Below are 18,470 nucleotides of genomic sequence, written 5' to 3'. Positions count from 1 at the left end.
CAGAGGGCATTTAGGGGCGTTGGCTCCCTTTCTTTGTCTGCCATGTGGGTCCCGGGTGTTGAATTCTGATTGATAGCTGTAGGAGCCGCTTGTTTGTCCCGGCCACCCAGAACCAAAATAACCACACAGAAACTATATTAATTAAAAACTGCTTGGTCCATTAGCTCTAGCTTTTTATTGGCTAACTCTTACATCTTAATTTAACCCATCTCCATTAATCTGTGTATCGCCACATGGCAGTGGCTTACCGTCAAAGTTTCAGCATGTCTGACGCTGGCTGCTCCATGGCGTCTCTCCGACTCTGCCTTCTTCCTCCCAGCATTCAGCTTAGTCTTCCCCCGTCTACCTAAGTTCTGCCCTATCAACAGGCCAAGGCAGTTTCTTTATTCATTAATGGTAATCACAGCACACAGAGGGACACTCACATCAGATAGACTTTTCCTTCACTCCCCGAGCCATCTATCCAGCCCAAATTGTAGATCTTGGAGGCATTAAGTTTTCATGTTGCTTGAGGTGGAGCAAGCACTTTGCATGTTAGTTTTATAGCGTCATGGTTTGAGAAAGACTTTACAGTGTGTCTGTGTCCATCCATTCTTTTGTGTTGGTCCCTCACCTCCTGCTGTAAGACCCTCGGATCAAAGACAGCAGCATTATGTTAGTCCTTGGTTGCCGTCCACTGGGACTGCGCAGTGATGGCAACGTGCTTCAGGTGGGCAGACATTGTGACCTGCAGCCTCTCAGGGACCCTGGGCCGTCTCCTCGGTCATCAGCTATCTCAGATAGCCAGGAGGGAGTCTGCTTTTGCCGTTGTGTGGGAGGAGGCTCAGCCATTGCTTGTCACTTTCTCTTGGTTTTCTTCCCTAGGATTTCCAGTTGTTTCTTTCCCCTTCTGGACTGAAAACAAAACATATAAATAATGGCCCAAGCCTTTCCTTGGGGAGGGACCTGCGTCCTCCAGTGAAGACAGTAAACTGCCCGCTTACCCTCACCGCACAGCCAGGAGCTGCCGCTGTCCTTTGCTGTACTTCCTGTCCCATTCCTCAGTGACAGGGACCCAGCCCATACTTACCTTTGCCCCAGGCCTGGCCTTGTGCCCACAGCCTCATCCTGATCCTACTTCTCTGCCTTTCTACTGCTTCAGCCTCCTCACCAGGCTCCTCCTCACCTAGCCTGGGCCACATTTCTCTTCTGTGCCACGGCCTGTGCTCATCCTCTGTGCTGGAACCTCGGGGGATAGGAAGAGGGAGGGGGAGGGGGAGAGGGAAAGGGAGAGGATGGGGTGGGGATTATCTGAAGGCTTGGTGGTTTTCAGCCAAAAACTTTAATTAAAAAAAAAAAGTGAACGGGACTGGAGAGATGGCTCAGCTATTAAAAGCACTTGTTGCTCTTGCAGAGGACCAGGGTTTGGTTCCCAGCACCTACGTGGTAGCTTCCAACCGTCTAACGACACTTTCAGGGGATCCATCACCCTTTTCTGTCCTCCACAGACAGTGCGTACATGCGACACATAGAACTACATGCAGGCAGAACACCCTTATAGATATGCTAAAAATAAATATATCTAAGGATTAACAGGGACTTTTGCCACTCTTGGGGGGCCCCTGCTCTGTCCACTGTTGGGAATATTATTTTAAGGTGTGTTACTTTTGTTTAAACTCTGTGAAGCTGTGATACTTTGTCTCGAACACCTGATAGTCTAATTAAGATCTGAATGGCCAATGGCGAGACAGAAGAAAGAATAGGCGGGGCTGGCAGACAGAGAATGGATAGAAGGAGAAAACTGGGAGGAGGGGTTTGAAGTAGTAGCCTAAGAAGGAGGAGGGCATCAGGGGCCAGCCAGCCAGCTACACAGTAATCCATGGAGTAAGAGTAAGAGTTAAGGAAATAAGGGAACAGGAAAAACACAGAGGCCAAAGGGTACACGGGTTAATATAAGTTAAAAAAAGCAGGCAAGAAACAAGCCAAGCTAAGGCCGGATATTTTTTGTGTGGTTCATCTGGGAGCTGAGTGGTGGACCCCCAAAAGAGTCCAAAGAGTATAACATTATATTATTGATAAAGGGTCAGGATCAGATTATTGCTACAGTCCGCATCTTGTTCCTTGTGGCTCTTAAGCTATCAGTGAGGTGTGTGTGTGTGTGTGTGTGATTTAAAGGAGGTGTGGGGGGCTCAGGAGTGGGATGAGAAAGTGTTAATTCCCTCAGCACTAGAGAGAGCAACAAAGGTGAGGTGGGGGCTGCCTGTGGACCCCCTGGCTCTGGCAGGGACACTGTTAAGAAACAGGGAGGAATACAGTGGTGGGAATTGGCCCACGCTTTTCCTAAATTTGCTGTGGCTCTCTAAACCTTTTGATCAGTTCAAAGCCAAATAAACAGCCTGGGGTGAGTCTCTAAAGTCCTTTCAGTCATTTTCTTCTGCTTTGAGTTGGGAAAATGAATGAGGGTTTTGCAAGCTGACCTCATATTTCCTCATATGATGCGGTTCAAGCGGCCACAGTGTCACCCGCCTGTCTTGTTAGACTATGCACTTATATTTTACATGTAAATTATAGACCTTAGTGTGTGTCTCTGATGCTAGCATCTAAATGGCACTGTTGCCTTGTAGTTCACTTGAAGGGCTTTGGTGGGGTTGGGGGGGCAGGGGGATGGGGTAGGCATGGGTGAGCCATCATCATTTCTTCCTGAATGATGGAAACCCCACCTATTCTGTGAGTACTGCCGAGGGAGAGTAGATGGGGAGCACAGACTTGGCTGGACCTCCTTGCACAGAAAGACCCCAGAGTCATGAGAAGGGGGAGCTTACTAGAAACTGTATTTCATAGAGGTGTACCCCAACATGGAATCTCTGACTTAGGGGACGAGGGTTGCATGTCTTCCCGGCTCGTTAGACTCTGTCTTACTTGTTTAACATAATTTTAAGAGGACAAGGGGCTTTTCTTCTACCAGGCTGGCTCAGGACATTCCTTGTGGCCCTTGTGGGAAGCCTTCAAGGGACGTCAGGAAATGTTCAGAAAAACTTAAATATGAATGGAATAAAAAAACTGGTTCTCGGAAGTGTTCCAGTGGGAGTGTGAGCTGGCTAGGAAGGCTTGTTGCTCTTACTTATTCGTTATTAATGTATTCTTTGACAGTTTCATGCGTACACAGCGTCTCTTGATCGTACCTACCCCCAGTTCTTCCCTCCCACCCCCACATTTCTAACACACCCCCTGCCACCTTCCTCAGGTCTCCATTGTTGTCTTCTTCTTCCTCCCCCTCCCCCTTCTCTTCTGCACCACCATCATCCTCATCTACTAAGTCCACTTAGTGCTGCCTGACGGAATGTCAGCTGATCTGTTCAGCTTCATCTTGCGCCCATAAACCGAACCTCAGTGGATTCGTGGATCGATGGCCGCGTCCCGTCTAGAAGAGGGCGTTTTACCGAATTCGTCCCCGTACTCCTCCTCTTGACGATTGCACCTCCTCTTTTGCCATGCTTCAGTGGCTGTCATTTCTGGAGACGACCTCTCTGACCTGGAAAGAGTTTATCCTGATGATAAGGGCAGACCTAGATGGATGGTGTGTCCCGAACAGCTACCTTAGTTGGAACGGTTGAGCTCGCGCCTCTCTGTGAAGTGGAGGACACCCGGTTGGTGCTGTCTGCTGCCATGCTGGCTGTATGTTGAACACTACTCCGGTTACCCTAGCTGAGGACACAGCTGTGTTATTCTCAGGTTAGGAAGCCAAGGCCACAGATTCCTGGAGAGATTCCCGTTTTCTTGGAGACCATTGTCTCAACTGTCTGATATCAAGATGGAGAGACACAAGAGTCACACACACATCCTCTTTGCTCCCTGTTACATTCTCTCCATCAAAGGCATCCAATATCATTTTGCCATTTTTAGTATATGCCTATTGCTTTAAGCCTGTGATCACAGTTACACGATGTTCCTTTGAAAGAACACATAAAACACACCTATGACAGCTTGTGGACCACAGGAAAGCATCCGTGGGTACGCTGGACAAGATGAGGACTTGGGGTAGAGCCATGGTGTGTGGTGTGTGTGGTAGGTGTCCCCAGGCAGACCGCATCACCTCAGGAAGCAAAGCCCTCCTTGGTTCTCAGGACCCCTGTTTATGTTACTGAGGTGAGGTTGGCGAGGATTGAGTCTAGTTTCCTGTGGTATTCAGCCTGGCCTAGGATCCCATTGTCTTCTGGGACTGAGAAGAACGAGAAGGCTGACCTCAGCCACCAGCTTACCTTCCCAGCCTCTGTGTCTGTCTGTGTCCCCTGTCCCTTCAGTAACGGCTGGGCACCTTCTAGAGTGGTGCCCCCTGGCCTTGCATGGTTCCTCTCCTGACATTATTGCTCACTTCCTGCCCCTCCTCTGTGCTCTGCTGTCTTGGGAGTACTTGGGATTGTCAGAGCCAGAGGCATGAGGACCTTGGACCGTCCAGGGCATCTTGTGTCCCGCTGGCTCCTCCCTGGGAAGGGCCCACTGCAGGCTGTGCCAACAGCCTCACTGGTGCAGCCTATGTATGGCTGCTGTGGAAGGGAAGTCCCCTTACCTATTCTCCTGAGCCACTCGGAGGCTTCTTGTCCCTGTTGGTAATCAGATATGAAACACGGCAAAGCTTGGGTTCAAGGGCGTCTGTCTCCTTTTCTCTTCATAGCGACTATAGACTGTAGCATAGTCTAATTAGCTGCTGGATGTGTCCCCGTCGGTGTCTGCAGAAGACAGTCTCCTGAGTAGTTTCTGCTTTTGAAACTTGGTGAGACTGAAGCTGCCGCTCACTGATCCAGCATTTCTGCTGGGATGTGTGGGGCGTCTGGAGATGGGTATGTTCTTGCCTTTACTAGGCCGTTCCAGTGACCCCATTGCCTTGGGTCACAGTGGACAGCGGCCTAGGCCAGCAGTTCAGCATGGTTGATTGTTTCAGGTGATGGCACTTTTGGGTTTTCCTCTTGTTTACTTTTTCAGTTCAGAAAGTGTTTACTGAGAATGTCTTTGCAGAACCAATTTGTGGCAAAGGGAGGAAAGTGGATTTCAGCCCTGGAATGGTGGGGTGAAGGTGAGACATTATGTCCCCATTGTGTCCCAAATCTGGGGCCAGCCCCATGTGCAGGCAGCACCCCAGAACTGCTCCTGCTGGGGTTTCCCCACCATTCGCCGGCTCACTTGACCTCTTCATTGGTCAGTGTTTCCTGGCTGCCCTGGGTCCCCTCTGTCCACATCCAGAGAGTTTCGGGGCCAGGTTTCTGCCTGCAGGCTGGATTAGCTCACCCTCCTCTGCATCCCACGGAGCTGTTTTCACGTTAATCATTTATTTATCCTTAAATAAACGAATACATAAGTACACCCTGGTAAATCTTTCAAAGAGTGCCAGGAACTGAGTCTCTTGGCACCATTTTCTACCTCTCCTCCGGAGCCACGTGATGGCTTCCTGTACCGCCTCACCAAGGAGTCTCTGTGTTTATTTTTATATGTGGGAATATGCAGCTTAGAGTATTGCTGTTTTCTTTATTGTTTAATCTGTTCCTTCCATGTATTTTTGTGGTCAAAGGTAAACAAATCCTCAGTGGTAGGATAATAGAAAAGGAGACAAAGTGTAGGGTATTGAAAGCCTTTCCTTTTCCTTGAACTCCAAGCCTAATGAATGCACTCGGGCCAATACGTTACTGTGCTGTGTGTTTTTTCTTTTTCTTTTTAAAAAAAATTTATTTATTTTTATTTTATGTGCATTTAGTGATTTACCAGCATGTAGGTCTGTAAAGGAGCCAGGACCCCTGAAATTTGGGCTACAGACAGTTGAGTACCTCCATGTGGGTGCTAGGAATCAAACCCAGGTCCTCTGGAAGAGCACTCAGTGCTCTTAGCCGCTGATCCATCCTTCCAGCTCTTATCTTTTCTTCTTGCTTTCAGATTTTGTTGTTGTTGTTTTGAGAGATAGTCTTACATTGTAGCCCATGCTGGCCTCAATTTCAAAAATTCTGCCTCAGCCTCCTGTGTGCTGGAATTTCAAGAGTGTGTTACCATTACTATGCCTGGCATGCTTTTAGTGTGTGCTGTGTATGTGTGTGTGTGTATTTGTGCTGTGTATGTGTGTATGTATTGTGTGCTGTGTATGTGTGTTTAATTGGTTTATAATGAAGCTGGTGTCTTCTTTGCTTTCTGTGATTCTTTTTTAAACTAGTTAATATTCTCTTATCCCGAGTGTGTTGCTTGCTGCTTGTGTGCAGTGCTATTTGTGCAAGGGAGGACCTTTCTGCTGGGCCAGCTGTGTCTGGGTGCAGCCTGAGGCCAGCGAGCTGGTAAGGTGATGTCCTGTGATGGTCAGGGAGCGCTCACTAGCCAGGCTGCGATAGGAACAGAGTCCTGTATGTGGACACCATGAATAGTGGACACATGGAGCAAGCATTTATCTTTCACAGCCTGTACCCCGGCGTCACGTACTTTAGTATTAGATTAAGGCCGTCAGTAGGCGCGCAGTTTGCTAGCCACTGCACAGTGGTGCACCTGGCTTTGCCTTTCATTTTGAGATTTTTACCGCACAGTATCGCGTGTGTTCTGTTTTTAACATTTTTGTCGAAATTGTTTGTATATGGTGTACACCAAGGCTGTTCTCTTATGGTTCTGTAGCCTTCTTGGTACAAATGCATAGTGGTTTGTAGTGTTAACTCCCCAACAGACTCGTGGGTTTGTCCAGTTGGGGGCTGTCTTGAAGAGTGTTAGTGTATCCTTGCGTTTGACTTCTGTGTCATTCCAAAACAACCGCCTGTCCCCCTGCTAGCTTGTCCTGAGGCGCACACATTTCACAGAGCTACAATTTGGCTCAGGCATGAATTTGATCTTAATTTTGAACGACACCTGTTATTCTCCCGGCCTCGGTTAATTCCCAGAAGGAGGGAGGCCCATTATTGTCCAGCTTCACAGCAAGCCATGTGGTTCTGTGCGTCCCCGATGGCTTCTGCAAATGATTACCACTCTCCTTAATGCACTGTACTTTGCTCGAAGTCAGATGTGTGATGAGACCGTCCTGTCACTGATGCCCGTGTGACCGTCCTAGCAGATCTGCCCTGGGGTGTGCTTGTGTCTATCAACTAGCTTTCAAAAGTGTCATGTCCTCTGAAGTTGGGGCATCATACATAGGGGTGGGCTAAGCGGGGAGAACATGGACGGGGCCAGCTCCAGCAGGGGCGACTGTGGTCTGTAGGTCTCCTGCCCTTTGGACCTTATCTTTGGGTTCCAGGAAGGACATTGACCCCTTTGAGATCCCAGGGTGCTGGACCAAATTGGCCGTGGACCAGTACTAGTGCTTCTAAGCCAGGGCCAATGGGACAGGTCTGGCTGATGCCATTGACGGATGCTTTGCAAGGATCGTCTGAGTCAGAGGCAGCAAAGTTTTCCTGAAAAGGGCCAGATGGTAATTAAATAAATTTCCACAAATATTTAGAGTGAAATTCAAAACAAAGCTAATAGTCAAGGCCCGAGATTGAGAAGAATATGGTTGTTTTGAGGGTTGGGGTAACGTTTCCTTTAGCGGGGTGAGTCAGCGAGCTTTCCCTCACCACACCCACCTGCACGTGTCCACCTGTCAAAACTGTTAGGTTGTGAACAGACAAGAGGTGGGGCATCTTTCGCTTGTGGCTCATGGGTTTCCCACCCCTGAACCAAACCATCTCCTTCCAACAGACTGTGGAGGCCGCCCCTCCACCCAGCCTGCCATCAGGTACCTGCTTGCCAGGACTGTGGGACGCAAAGAAGAGATGGATTGAGCTCACACCACCAAGAAGGTGGTGCATGGCAGGGGGTGTCGCTATGGAGCTACGGAACAGGAGGGCCGGGCTGCCTGGTGGAACCCGTGGCTCTGGGACAGCTCTCATGTGCACAGAGGGACCTGCAGAGGCAGAGGAAGAGGAAAGAGCCTCGTGACATTCTGGAACCATCACACACACACGTCTGTGTGGCTGAAGCCCTCGCGGGAGTCAGCAAGGCTTGCCGAAGTGAACTGTCAATGTTTTTTATTGTAATAGAATGCACGGCAGTTTATGGCTGCTTACTGGGCGGGGCAGCCAGGTGTGAAAATGCCGCGACTGGGGCTGTGAGGGTCTTTCTAGTGGCGGGTCTATCATGACCCGTGCCCTCGTGGTCTCTGCTGTCTTTCCCCGTTCGCCGTCTCCGCTTACCACTCCAATGGTTATTTATTTGCCTTGGGAATGTTTGAGACACATCCCTACAGTCTTGTTTATGCAATAAATTTAATCTGTTAAGCTTGTTTTATAAACTAGAGGTCAGCTTGAGTCCAGCCCCTCAGAGTTTATAGGGTTTGGCCAGACATCAGCTACGGGCCAGGCCCGCCCTGCTTAGGTCTTTATTGACTTCTGCAAGTTCTGTGCGCTTGTGATTTGTCCGCACGTTTTGGTGCCGGTCGTCTCCCTCTTCCTTCTTGGGTTGAGGAGCTGTGGAAGAAGGGGTGGGAGGTGAGGTACGGTTAGAAGTCTCAGCTACATTGCAGGTGCGTAGGATTCTGGAGCCCACAAAAGCCTTATTCGTATTCTTGCTTTAAGGTTTTGGCAAAGCTTTGTGTAAATCACAGATGCAAGACTTTTTTCTCATAATCATTCTCACTTCTCCTGACTGGGTTTAATCTTATGATCTATAAATACGCGGCGATTGGGGGGGTGCAGTTTTGAGCAGGGAGGGAATCGCTTTTCCCTAGTGTAGGTTTTAATTATAATTACCTCTGCCATCAAGGGCCATGCTCCAAGCTCACCTTCGCTTCAATCTCTGCTGAATAGACGGGCGGGGGGGGGGGCGGTTTGGGGAGCAGCAGCCGGTGTTTGTTTATCTTCTCATTCCTGAGGCAGGAACCGGCTTCCCCTTCAACAATAGGGACAGAAGGACTCAGATCAGATGGAGGTGTATTTTTACAAGACTTCTGTGCTGTCCTTGATAGGGAAAGGGCTGTAATTTTCAAAGCATTGTGTGGTGTTTTTTGTTCAGCTGGTTGCAGGGCCAGCCCCTGATACCTCAGTAGGTGACCTCCTCCAGCCTCAGCCATACCCCACAGACACAGATGTACCCAGTGACTTGGGGTTACCAGCGGTAGTGCGCTTAACTCTACTGGAGACCTAGAGAAGGAGGCTGGGTTTCTAGCTGGTTACTCAGGAATCTAACGCCCAGATGGAGCCTGACTGGTTTCTGAACCAGTGTGACTCCAACCAGTTCTTTGGGAAGGCCTTTCCTGGAATCCTGGAATCCTTTCCTGCTTGCCCCCAGTGACCTTGAGGTACTACAGTGCCTCTCTCTCTCTCTCTCTCTCTCTCTCTCTCTCTCTCTCTCTCTCTCTCTCTCTCTCTCTCTCCTCTCTCTCTCTCGTCAGAAAAGCCCTATGGCTTGGTACAGAGTCACGTTCCTTGGCGGGGCTCTCTGGTGTGCATTCGGTTATGAATGCTGCACACACACCAGCCCCTGACCTTAGAGTATGGCACTGGGGCAAGTGCAAGCCACAAAGGTAGTTCTGATGCTATTTCTCAGAACCCAGTGTGCTCAAGTGTTCCAGGGTGCTCAGTAGTAGCTATGGAGGTGGATAGCACCGGTGTCGGGGCGGCGTCCAAGGTTGGCAAAGCAGGTCTGTGTACAAGGTGAGTCCTGGCCTTCTGCTCCTCCCAGTTTGCGTCTGTGTGTGTGGAGGTATTTATCTTCTGCACAATCCTTGTCTTGGTTTTCTCACCAATACTCCCTGCTTTCGTACTGGGCACATACCAGGTGCTCATTCAATCTCAGCTGAAACCGTGAACAAGCACAGGTGCCCTGGGCCACCCTAAGATAAGCGATTGGTTCACCCTTCCTGGGGAGGGATAGCATGGCTTTTGCTGGAGAACCAGATGCCTATGAGCCAGGCTGTGAAGCTGGGATCAAGGGTCAAGAGGCCGGAAGATATTCCAGGGAGAGAAGGCAATTAACACTGTTTAGAAACAGAAGAAAACAGCAAATTGGGTGAGCATCAGGCAGTTCATTGAGAGCTCAGAGGATCACCAGAAGTGAAGGTGGCAGTTCTGGGGGCTTGACTGATGAGCAAGAAGAGCTCAGAGCGCAGGGTTCCATGGCTTCTTCGAATTGTGCTGTTAGGAAGGGTTGACTTCCAAAGAGCTCACCCCTGCTGCTGAGGGGTCCTCTGGTGTCTGTGAGGAGGCTTGGAGGAAGATCTTTCTGGACTGCATGTTTGCTCATCAGCTGTGTTTGCAGCAAGGACCTGCGACTTTGGGGTGGGAAATCCCAACTGTGACAGCGTCCTGATTCACCTTGCCAGGCTCTACTCCCTGACACGTGGGCGTGGTGCTTCGGAGACAGTCTGAGCAAACAGTGCCTTGTGGAATATGCTTGGAGGCCTGGGGAGGAGAGCTATGGAGTGTGAGGGAGAGAGGGCAGGGCAGGTTTTTGTGGGTTACCTACTGTTTCCAAATCCCTGTTTTTGTCTCAAGGTCAAGCGTGGGTTAGAGATGGCCACCCAGGAGCATTAAGAGTTCATGTGGGGGTTAGGGAGATGGTTCAGTAAGTGAGGGAGTTTGCTGTACAAGCATGTGGCCCTGAGTTCAAACAAACAAACAAACAAACAAACAAACAAAAAAAAAAACCCAGAACCGACAGCATGAAAAAGCCAGGCTTAGCCATAATAACCCCAGTACTGGAAGGTGGGGGCAGATGGGTCCCGGGAGTCAGATGACCAAGGCGATTCTGTCCTAAGGGAATGAAGTGGAAAGTGACCGAGGAATACATAAAGTGTCCTTTTTTGGTTTTCACAGGCGTGTACCCCCAAAATGCGTGCATGCGTGTGTGCACGCACACACACACAGTGTGATCCCACAAAAAGCCAGGCATGGCAGCAGGTGCCTGTAACTCCAGCACTGAGGTAGTGGGGAGGATCTCCGGGGTACATATACCACACTTAAAATCTTTCCCCATATACAGAAAAGCCAACTCATAAGAAATTCTGATTCAAGGCCAGCCTGGGCTATATAATATAGCAAGGCTATCTTTTTGTTGTTTTTTTAAATAGCTCTGTGAGTGTTTGCCTAGAGTCCCAGGTTTGATCTTGATTTACATTAAGTTTCATTCAGTGAGTACATCCTATGGGTTCAGACAAACACACACTGATGTGATCAGAACTTTCTTCTCTTTTTTACTTTGGCTGGTGCCTTTTGATTTTTTGTTCCATTTAAAACTGTCGGCTCCAATTTCATCTGTTTCTAACACCCCAGAAAACAGCCACGGCAGCATCAGAACGAGGACTTACAAAGGTGGATGCTGGGAGCCGATTCAGGGGTCCTGGCTTTCCAATGATTTTAGATGACAGGTCACCCTTACTTGGCCTCACTCTCCTGGCTCCCAGGTGTACGCACCCTCCTGCCACAACCATTTGGTGGCCTTTGATCTTCTGAGATGTTAACTGAGTGATGGGAAAAGGGAAAAAAATATTTGCCCTGCCCCATCGGTAGAAGTTTAGCTGTGACTAAATGCCTGGGGTTGATGAGTCGCTGTGCACATTGTTGAGCGGCTACTATGTGCGCACACTGTTGATCACCTACTATGCGCACACACTTGAGTGCCTACTGTGCGCACACACTGTTAATGACCTACTATGTGTGCACACTGTTGATCACTTACTATGTGCAGATATCTTTCACACCATTTGCTGTTGTCCTGTGATGGCTGCATTGTAAATATTTGCTGGCTGTTAAACATGCAAGTGTTTGCTTGATCATTTGGCCTTGCCAAAGCTGTTACAGCTGGATTCTGGAAGAGAAATCTGAGACTTGGAGGGGATTAGGACTAAGCCTCCTAAACACAGCTAATAGGCTCACAAATCCAAAACACCAAGCTGCATCTGTTGGGGTGGGTCTGACTTCATGACTTGGCTGTTGGAATGCTCTTTGTGGGGAGGGTCACTTAGTATCCTTGAAACTGCCCTTTCCTCCAAGGGGAGAGGGGCAGACAGGGCTTAGGGACAGACAGTCCAGATGTGATCAAGCCCTGTGTCCAGGTTTACTCACCTCTCTGTGGAGTCCTGTGTTCAGCAGGTGATGTGGGCAGAGGCAGCTTGTATGCTTCAGGTGCTGAGACACATGAGATGGTTTTCTGTAAACCAATAAAACTGCTGTTTGGTACACTTTTGTATATCAAAAGTGTACAAATTTTCCATACTAGGCAAAGCCTCAGCCCATAGAAGCAGCCTTGGGGCCTTGTAGAAGGACTCCCAGAAGGTTCTCACGGCTGCTGTCTGTGGTTATGATCTATGTGCAAATATGTTTTAATTCACATAGTCTTTGTATTTTAGGCTTTGGACGTGGACCGGATGGTTCTCTACAAAATGAAGAAATCTGTGAAGGCAATCAGTATCTCCGGGCTGGGTAAGTTCTCACTGTTGCCTTGTGTGGTGGTGGTGGTGGTGGGGGTTCCTCAGTGAAAACACACTATTTAAAGTCCTGTCTGGTTACCTCCTCCACCGAACATACAGACTGGAGATGCTGGGATACCTGTTCCAGAAATAGGATTTATTGCCTGTTGTCTGGTTCGGGGAGAGTCCTCTTGTCTGCTGTCTGCTCCACTGCATGAACCCACTCGATCAGGCTTAGCGACAGAAGCTCCGCCTGCTTCTGTTTGGCCTGCACTGTGAGTCAGGGTAGAAATCTCTCTGCCTTTCTCACTTCCTATTGTTTCCTCATCTGGGAAGAAAATGAGTAAACACATAAAGTCCACCAGCTGCCAGATAATACTTGATTGACTTATACATGCGCTGAAGGAAAATAAATTCACCTCAGAACTGAGGAGAGTTCAGCTGCTAGACCATTTGCTTAGCAAATGAAGTGAAGCCCGGGTTTGGTTCTCAGCAGTCAGTGGCACACACCCATGATGATAACACTCAGGAAAGTGGAAGCAGGAGGCTCGGAAATTCAAGGGTATCCTCAGCTCTGTAGTCGGTTAAAAGCAAGCCTGAACTACGTGAGACACTGTCTCGAAACACGAGCCCCTGAAACTTTTGACTTAAAGACAGCAGGCCACACAGATGGTGGGAGGGCCACCCTGCGCAAATCCTATTAATGATAGAAATTTTTTTTTTGAAAAGTCACCAAATGTCTGTGTAGTTTCATTCAGAAAGGAAGGTGGCAGCTTTCAAAAAACAGAAATAGGGATGGTGGCAGAGGCTTGAAAGAGGACTAGTAGATCCTGGAACAGAAGGCTAGCCAGCCTGTGGGAAAGCAACCCTGCTAAGTTAGAGTTTGGATGCCGCGTAGGGCGTAGAGGGGCGTTCAGGCACACAGATATCCGTACCTTGTGGTGTCTCCTTTTAGTCAAGAGTAGTGATTGAGCTGGGCAGTGGTGGCACACACCTTTAATCCCGGCACTCAGGAGGCAGAGGCAGGCGGATCTCTGCGAGTTCGAGGCCAGCCTGGTCTACAAGAGCTAGTTCCAGGACAGCCAAAGCTACAGAGAAACCCTGTCTCGAAAAACCAAAAAACAGCAACATCAACAACAAAGTAGTGTACTGATTGGAGCAGGAGGACAAGATGATGTCATCAGGCTATGGCACAGCCTGAAAGCTCACATCCCACCTCACCCCACCCAGGCTAGTATGAACATGGCTGTGGGAGCCGCCCCTCTGTCATCCTTGGCACCAACTGCAACAAGCCACGATGGCGCGGAGTCTGGAAGGCTGTCTCCATTGAAGGCGTGTGCCTTGAGCAGTGCTCTGTGCAATAACAGAGTGGCTAGAAGGAACATGCATGACAAAGGGTAGTCCAGCCAGGCTGTCAGCACCTCAGAGAGGCCCAGGACCAGTGGCTGCTCAGTCCATGTTACTGGATGCCCGAGCAGCCTGGATCTTGAGTTGGAAGCCTGGAGAGTTCTAAGAGAGCTAGCTATTGGTCTTCAGTGTGAGGTTGGAGCCCCTGGCACAGAGTAGCTTCTCTCACAAAGGGCCGGGTGGGCAGACCCACAACAACTTTTCCCTCGGACCTCCTCATGTCCTGGTCACTGCCAGAAGGAACCACCCACAAAATTAGAGATGGCCTAAGTAAGATACAAGTGGTGGACTTGGGTCGGGAGCCTCAGTACCTACAAAGAGCCCAGGCTTCCCTCTGGTCCAGTAAGACTCTGATCAGGTGCAAAGAACAGCCTGAGTCTTACAGTATTACCTATTGAACACCGTGCATGTGCTAACCTGGGCAACAGACTGCTCCTCTTAGGCAACAGGAGGGTCCTGCCGATCAGACCTATTCCCAGGGGATTGGAAAGGTTTCCCCAGCATGCTGCTTTCTGCTGGCACAGGGCTGCGCTCAGTGACTGCTGAGTTACAAAAGCAACTGCCCACCTGGAGTGTGTGTGGCATCCTGTTGTTCCTCAGGAGACTGGGAGCTCACTAAGGGATGGGATGCTCAATTTTGTTGTCAAATCCCAGATTTCACAGAGTTTAATTTTTAAAAATTGGACCCACTCGGGCCTTTTTGAGTTTGTAATTTGAGGAATATTCTGTTATGCACGTCATATAAAAAGGATAGTGTATTTCGATCAGATTGAAAACAGTGACTTTGTCATCATGTGTTGAAAAGGCTGTTAACCAGAGATAATCTGTGTGATGCGCATGTCTGGAGGCCAACTGTGTTGTGTCCACACCTGTCTCATTTACCTTCCTGACCTGCATTGCTGTGTGTGGACCATAAACCTCGTGTCTTCCGAGAAGCATTCTAGAAAAATAAAGACACAGAGGCACTTAAGATCTAACATGGGAAAGATGAGGGAGGCCCAGAGAAGGGATGGAAATGGGGGCGGAGCACAAGTAGACAGTGCCACCAGAGCAACCCGATAATTTCAGTGTGCAAATATCTGTTGTAAGGGGACATGACCCTTGGTCAACAGTCCTGAGGCCTTAGTGGGCGATCCAGGAACCCGGCAAGGCCTGGGCTTCTACATACCTCCTGGGCTCAAGCCACCCATCAGAGGTCCCTCCCCGTGCTCACGTGCCCATCTTTGGTAGCCTTAACATTTCCTAATTGTTCTATTTTTTTGCCCTACCTCCATGAACACTCTGCGTGATCAGAATGGTGCTTTCCCCCAAGGCCCCAAGGACTTTGTTTGCTGTCAAAAAGCCCTTAACTGACAGAGCTAGGAAGTTACACGGTTCATGGGGACTGTGTGGGTCTTTGTCTTCCTGAGGTCCCATTTGTCCAGCCAACTGTCTGTGCACCTGACCTTAGAGGGGGGTCTTCTGCTTTTGTCATCCTGTGCCCATCACCTCCATCACGCCAAGTTTGAACTATACTATTAAGACTGTGAGTCTGAATGTTTTGTTTTCCAAGTCTGAGTTTTATCTTGGGATCTTTATTTGAGAACAGGTGTTATCTCCTTAGAAAGTCACCTGAGGAGACCACGCTTTCCTCCGGATGTTGACGTTGGTCACAGCAGTCTGTCAAGTTCCTCTGGAACTCCTGCACTGTGGTTCATTTTTTTTTTTTTTTTTTTTTTTTTTTTTTTTTTTTGCCTAGAAACGGGAATGTTTATTAGAGAGCCGGTAATATTTCCGAGTGGCTGGAACCACCAGGGGTGGTGTGATATTTTAAGGAGCCAAGCTTACAAAGATGCCTTCAGAAACATGAACAGAAACTGCAGAGATAACGCAGGAGGGGGCGCCACCGCTGTGGGCTTGGGGACGCGGGGACCTAGGGGCTCTGCAAGTTTTGAATTCTTTATACTCCAAAAGCCTAGGAAGGGACGGCCCCCAAATTCTTGCTCTCGGCCAGTTCTACCGGCGTCTGAGTCTGTTCCCGCAGGCGCGGGCGCCGTTCCTCGGTGGCTCAGGGACCTGTGGCCCTTCAGCATGCGGCGGAGGATGACCTGCACGCCGCTTGGGGTGCTCAGCCAGCGGATCCAACCGTGTTTGTGCTTGCGCTTGATGTTGCTGGGCTGGTACTTGTTCCTGCGCGTGCGGCCGCGGGCCTGCTGCTGCACGGAGGGGAGCCCCCAAACGTCCGGGAGCCCCATCCAGACTCGGGGTTGGAGCCATCTGCCACCCAACTGGGCCACCGATCTGCAGGCGGGGTACCCAAAAGTTCTGGCTAGGAAAGCCACGACCAACGGCAGGTCACTCTGTCCCGGCCGCCGCCAGTTCCTAGATGTGGGCTCATCAACAATGTGTGGTTCGTTTTTTAGAACTCGTCGACAGGAAGTCAGGATGGTGCATGAGGGGTGAAGCGCTGGCTGCTGCAGTTGGCTAGGTACACGTTACCCGGACAGCTTCTGCTCCAAAGGCTGTCGGTCCTGAAAGAGGAGTCCCCTGTGACTGATGTTAGGGTTTAGTGACCCAGGATGGTTGCTTGTCCGGAAAGAGTGGTCTGTTTGCTCGTGTTTGAAACAAGGGTGAGAATCATTGAGCGTTTATGCCTGGCCTGCCCTAAGCCCTCTTTTGAGATTTGTCAATGTCTGACCTCAGCCTTGTGTCTACCGAGACTTGGCTATGTGCATTGCTTCCTGAGCATGTGGTGATGATGTGTGTCTCTCTCCACATTCCCCAGCTCTAGTTACCTGGGTGTGACCTTCCCAGCCCTAAGTCTGCCTCAGGCTGGTGCCTGACAGGGTAAACTCTTGACTCCCATTTCCTCTTGCTTCTGAAGCATGTTTCTGTCTGCCCGGAGGCTTAACGGAGTGCAAATTCTTCCTTCAGATTTGCAGGTGGCATGTGGAGCGTGGGTCTCACTGTACTGAGAACCGACCGATACCTTAGTCAAGGTTCCTCCCCTTGCCCGTTTCTTCTAGGGGCCTCCTGCACTCCTTGGTTCTCAGCCCCTTGTCTCTGTGGAGCCGGCAAATGGCCAGTGGAGTCTTCTGCAGGTCACCTCTGAGAGTTTGTGCTGGTTATCCCAACATAATGCCACATACCCGTGGTGTGAACATTAGAAGCTTATTGGAGTTCTGTAGATTGGAAGTCCCCGGTTAGGCTACTGTTGCAGTCAGACTCTCGGGTGGGCCCTCTTGGTTTACTATAGACAGTGCCTCACCTGGTAGCCCTGCTGACCTGGGACATGCTGTGTAGACCAGACTGGCTGAGAGCTTACAGAGACCTCTCCACCTCCCTGGGCCACCATGCATAACTGACAGTTATTCTTGTGGGATGCCCTCCCTGGCAGGGATACAGGAAGCAAGTGCCCTGGGGGGGGGGGTCTCTGCTCATAAGGGCATCAATTCCACAAACGCCCTGCCCTCTGAATTCATCTAAAGCAATTGATTTCCTAGCGGCTCCATCTCTTGATGTCAACACAATGAATTTTAGTATTTTTAGTATTGAAACTTGGAGATACAACGTTCCGTCCCAGAGCAGACAATGAGTCTCCTGCCTCCCTTTCACATTTAAGTACTTTAAATTAAAAAAAAAATAACATTGATTCATTATTCATTATTTTGTGTGTGGCGGGGTGGGGGCTGTGTGCCCCAGTGCCTGTGCTGAAGGTCGGAGAATTCAGTTCTCTCTACCATGTGGGCCCTAGCAGCGGAGTGGATCTTGGGTTTGGCGGCAAAGGTGCCCTGACTACTGGACCATCTCGGTACCCCTTGTGCCCTGTTATCCAGGATAATCTCCTCTCAGCTAGGTTAGCATGTCTAACTCATCTGCTCCTAATTCCTTTTGTCAGGCAGCTTGCAGTACTCACGGGTTCCTGGGGTTATGGTGTGGGGAATGGATGGGACATGCTCCCTCCCTGGATCCCTAATATTCAGGCGCCGTTAACACCTTAAACGCTGTTTTCTGTTGCTTGTGTGTCTTTGTGTGGTTTTCACGCCTCTGAGAGTTGTATATCTTTCCCCCTTGATTGAGCACAAGCCTTGGAGGTCAAGGGCCAAGTCTAGAAGACATAGTTGGGGTGTTAATGGCATTCCTTATATTGTTGGTGAGTTAACACCTCTGCTTTACAGCTTGTGAGCTAATACATGGTTTTCATTCTCTTACACCACACTTACGCGCTTCCCCCCCCCCCCCCCCCCCCCCCCCTGTGTACTGAAAAGCTTCAATATTGCTTCTTAGCCCACAAAGCCTAGTTTGTTTTTGTGTTTTGTTTTTTCAGGACAGGCCTTCTCTCTGTAGTCCTGGCTGACCTGGAATTCCCTTTGTAGACCAGGCTAGCCTTGAATGCACAGAGGTCCGCCTGCCTCTACCTCCTGAGTGCTGCGATTAAAAGCATGAGCCATCACTCCCTGACTTTTTTTAACTTACCAATCCTTGCCTTAAAAGTTATGTTTTGGAGACCCCAGGCAGCGGTTCTCAATCTGTGGGTAGTAATTCCTATGGCAAACCTCTGGTCTCCAAAAATAATTACATTAAAATTCATAACTGTAACAAAATTACAGTTATGGAGTAGCAATGAAAATAATTTTGTGGTCAGGGTCCCCACAACATGAGGAACTGTACTAAAGGGTTGAAGCACTAGGAGGGTTGAGAACCACTG

General features: G+C 49.5%; 1 protein-coding gene across 2 annotated transcripts in view; it reads left to right on the top strand.

Moving 5' to 3' along the window:
* Asap2 (ArfGAP with SH3 domain, ankyrin repeat and PH domain 2) overlaps nt 1-18,470 on the top strand; it is a 154,634-nt gene that overhangs the window by 42,661 nt on the left and 93,503 nt on the right. For both annotated transcript variants that reach the window (XM_038319569.1, XM_038319568.1), the window contains exon 2: nt 12,317-12,389. In XM_038319569.1, the coding sequence (XP_038175497.1) occupies nt 12,317-12,389 (73 nt within the window). The remainder of the gene's footprint in view (nt 1-12,316; nt 12,390-18,470) is intronic.

Source organism: Arvicola amphibius, chromosome 2 (genome assembly GCF_903992535.2).
Source record: "Arvicola amphibius chromosome 2, mArvAmp1.2, whole genome shotgun sequence".
NCBI lineage: Eukaryota > Metazoa > Chordata > Mammalia > Rodentia > Cricetidae > Arvicola > Arvicola amphibius.
This window is presented reverse-complemented; position numbering and strand designations above follow the sequence as displayed.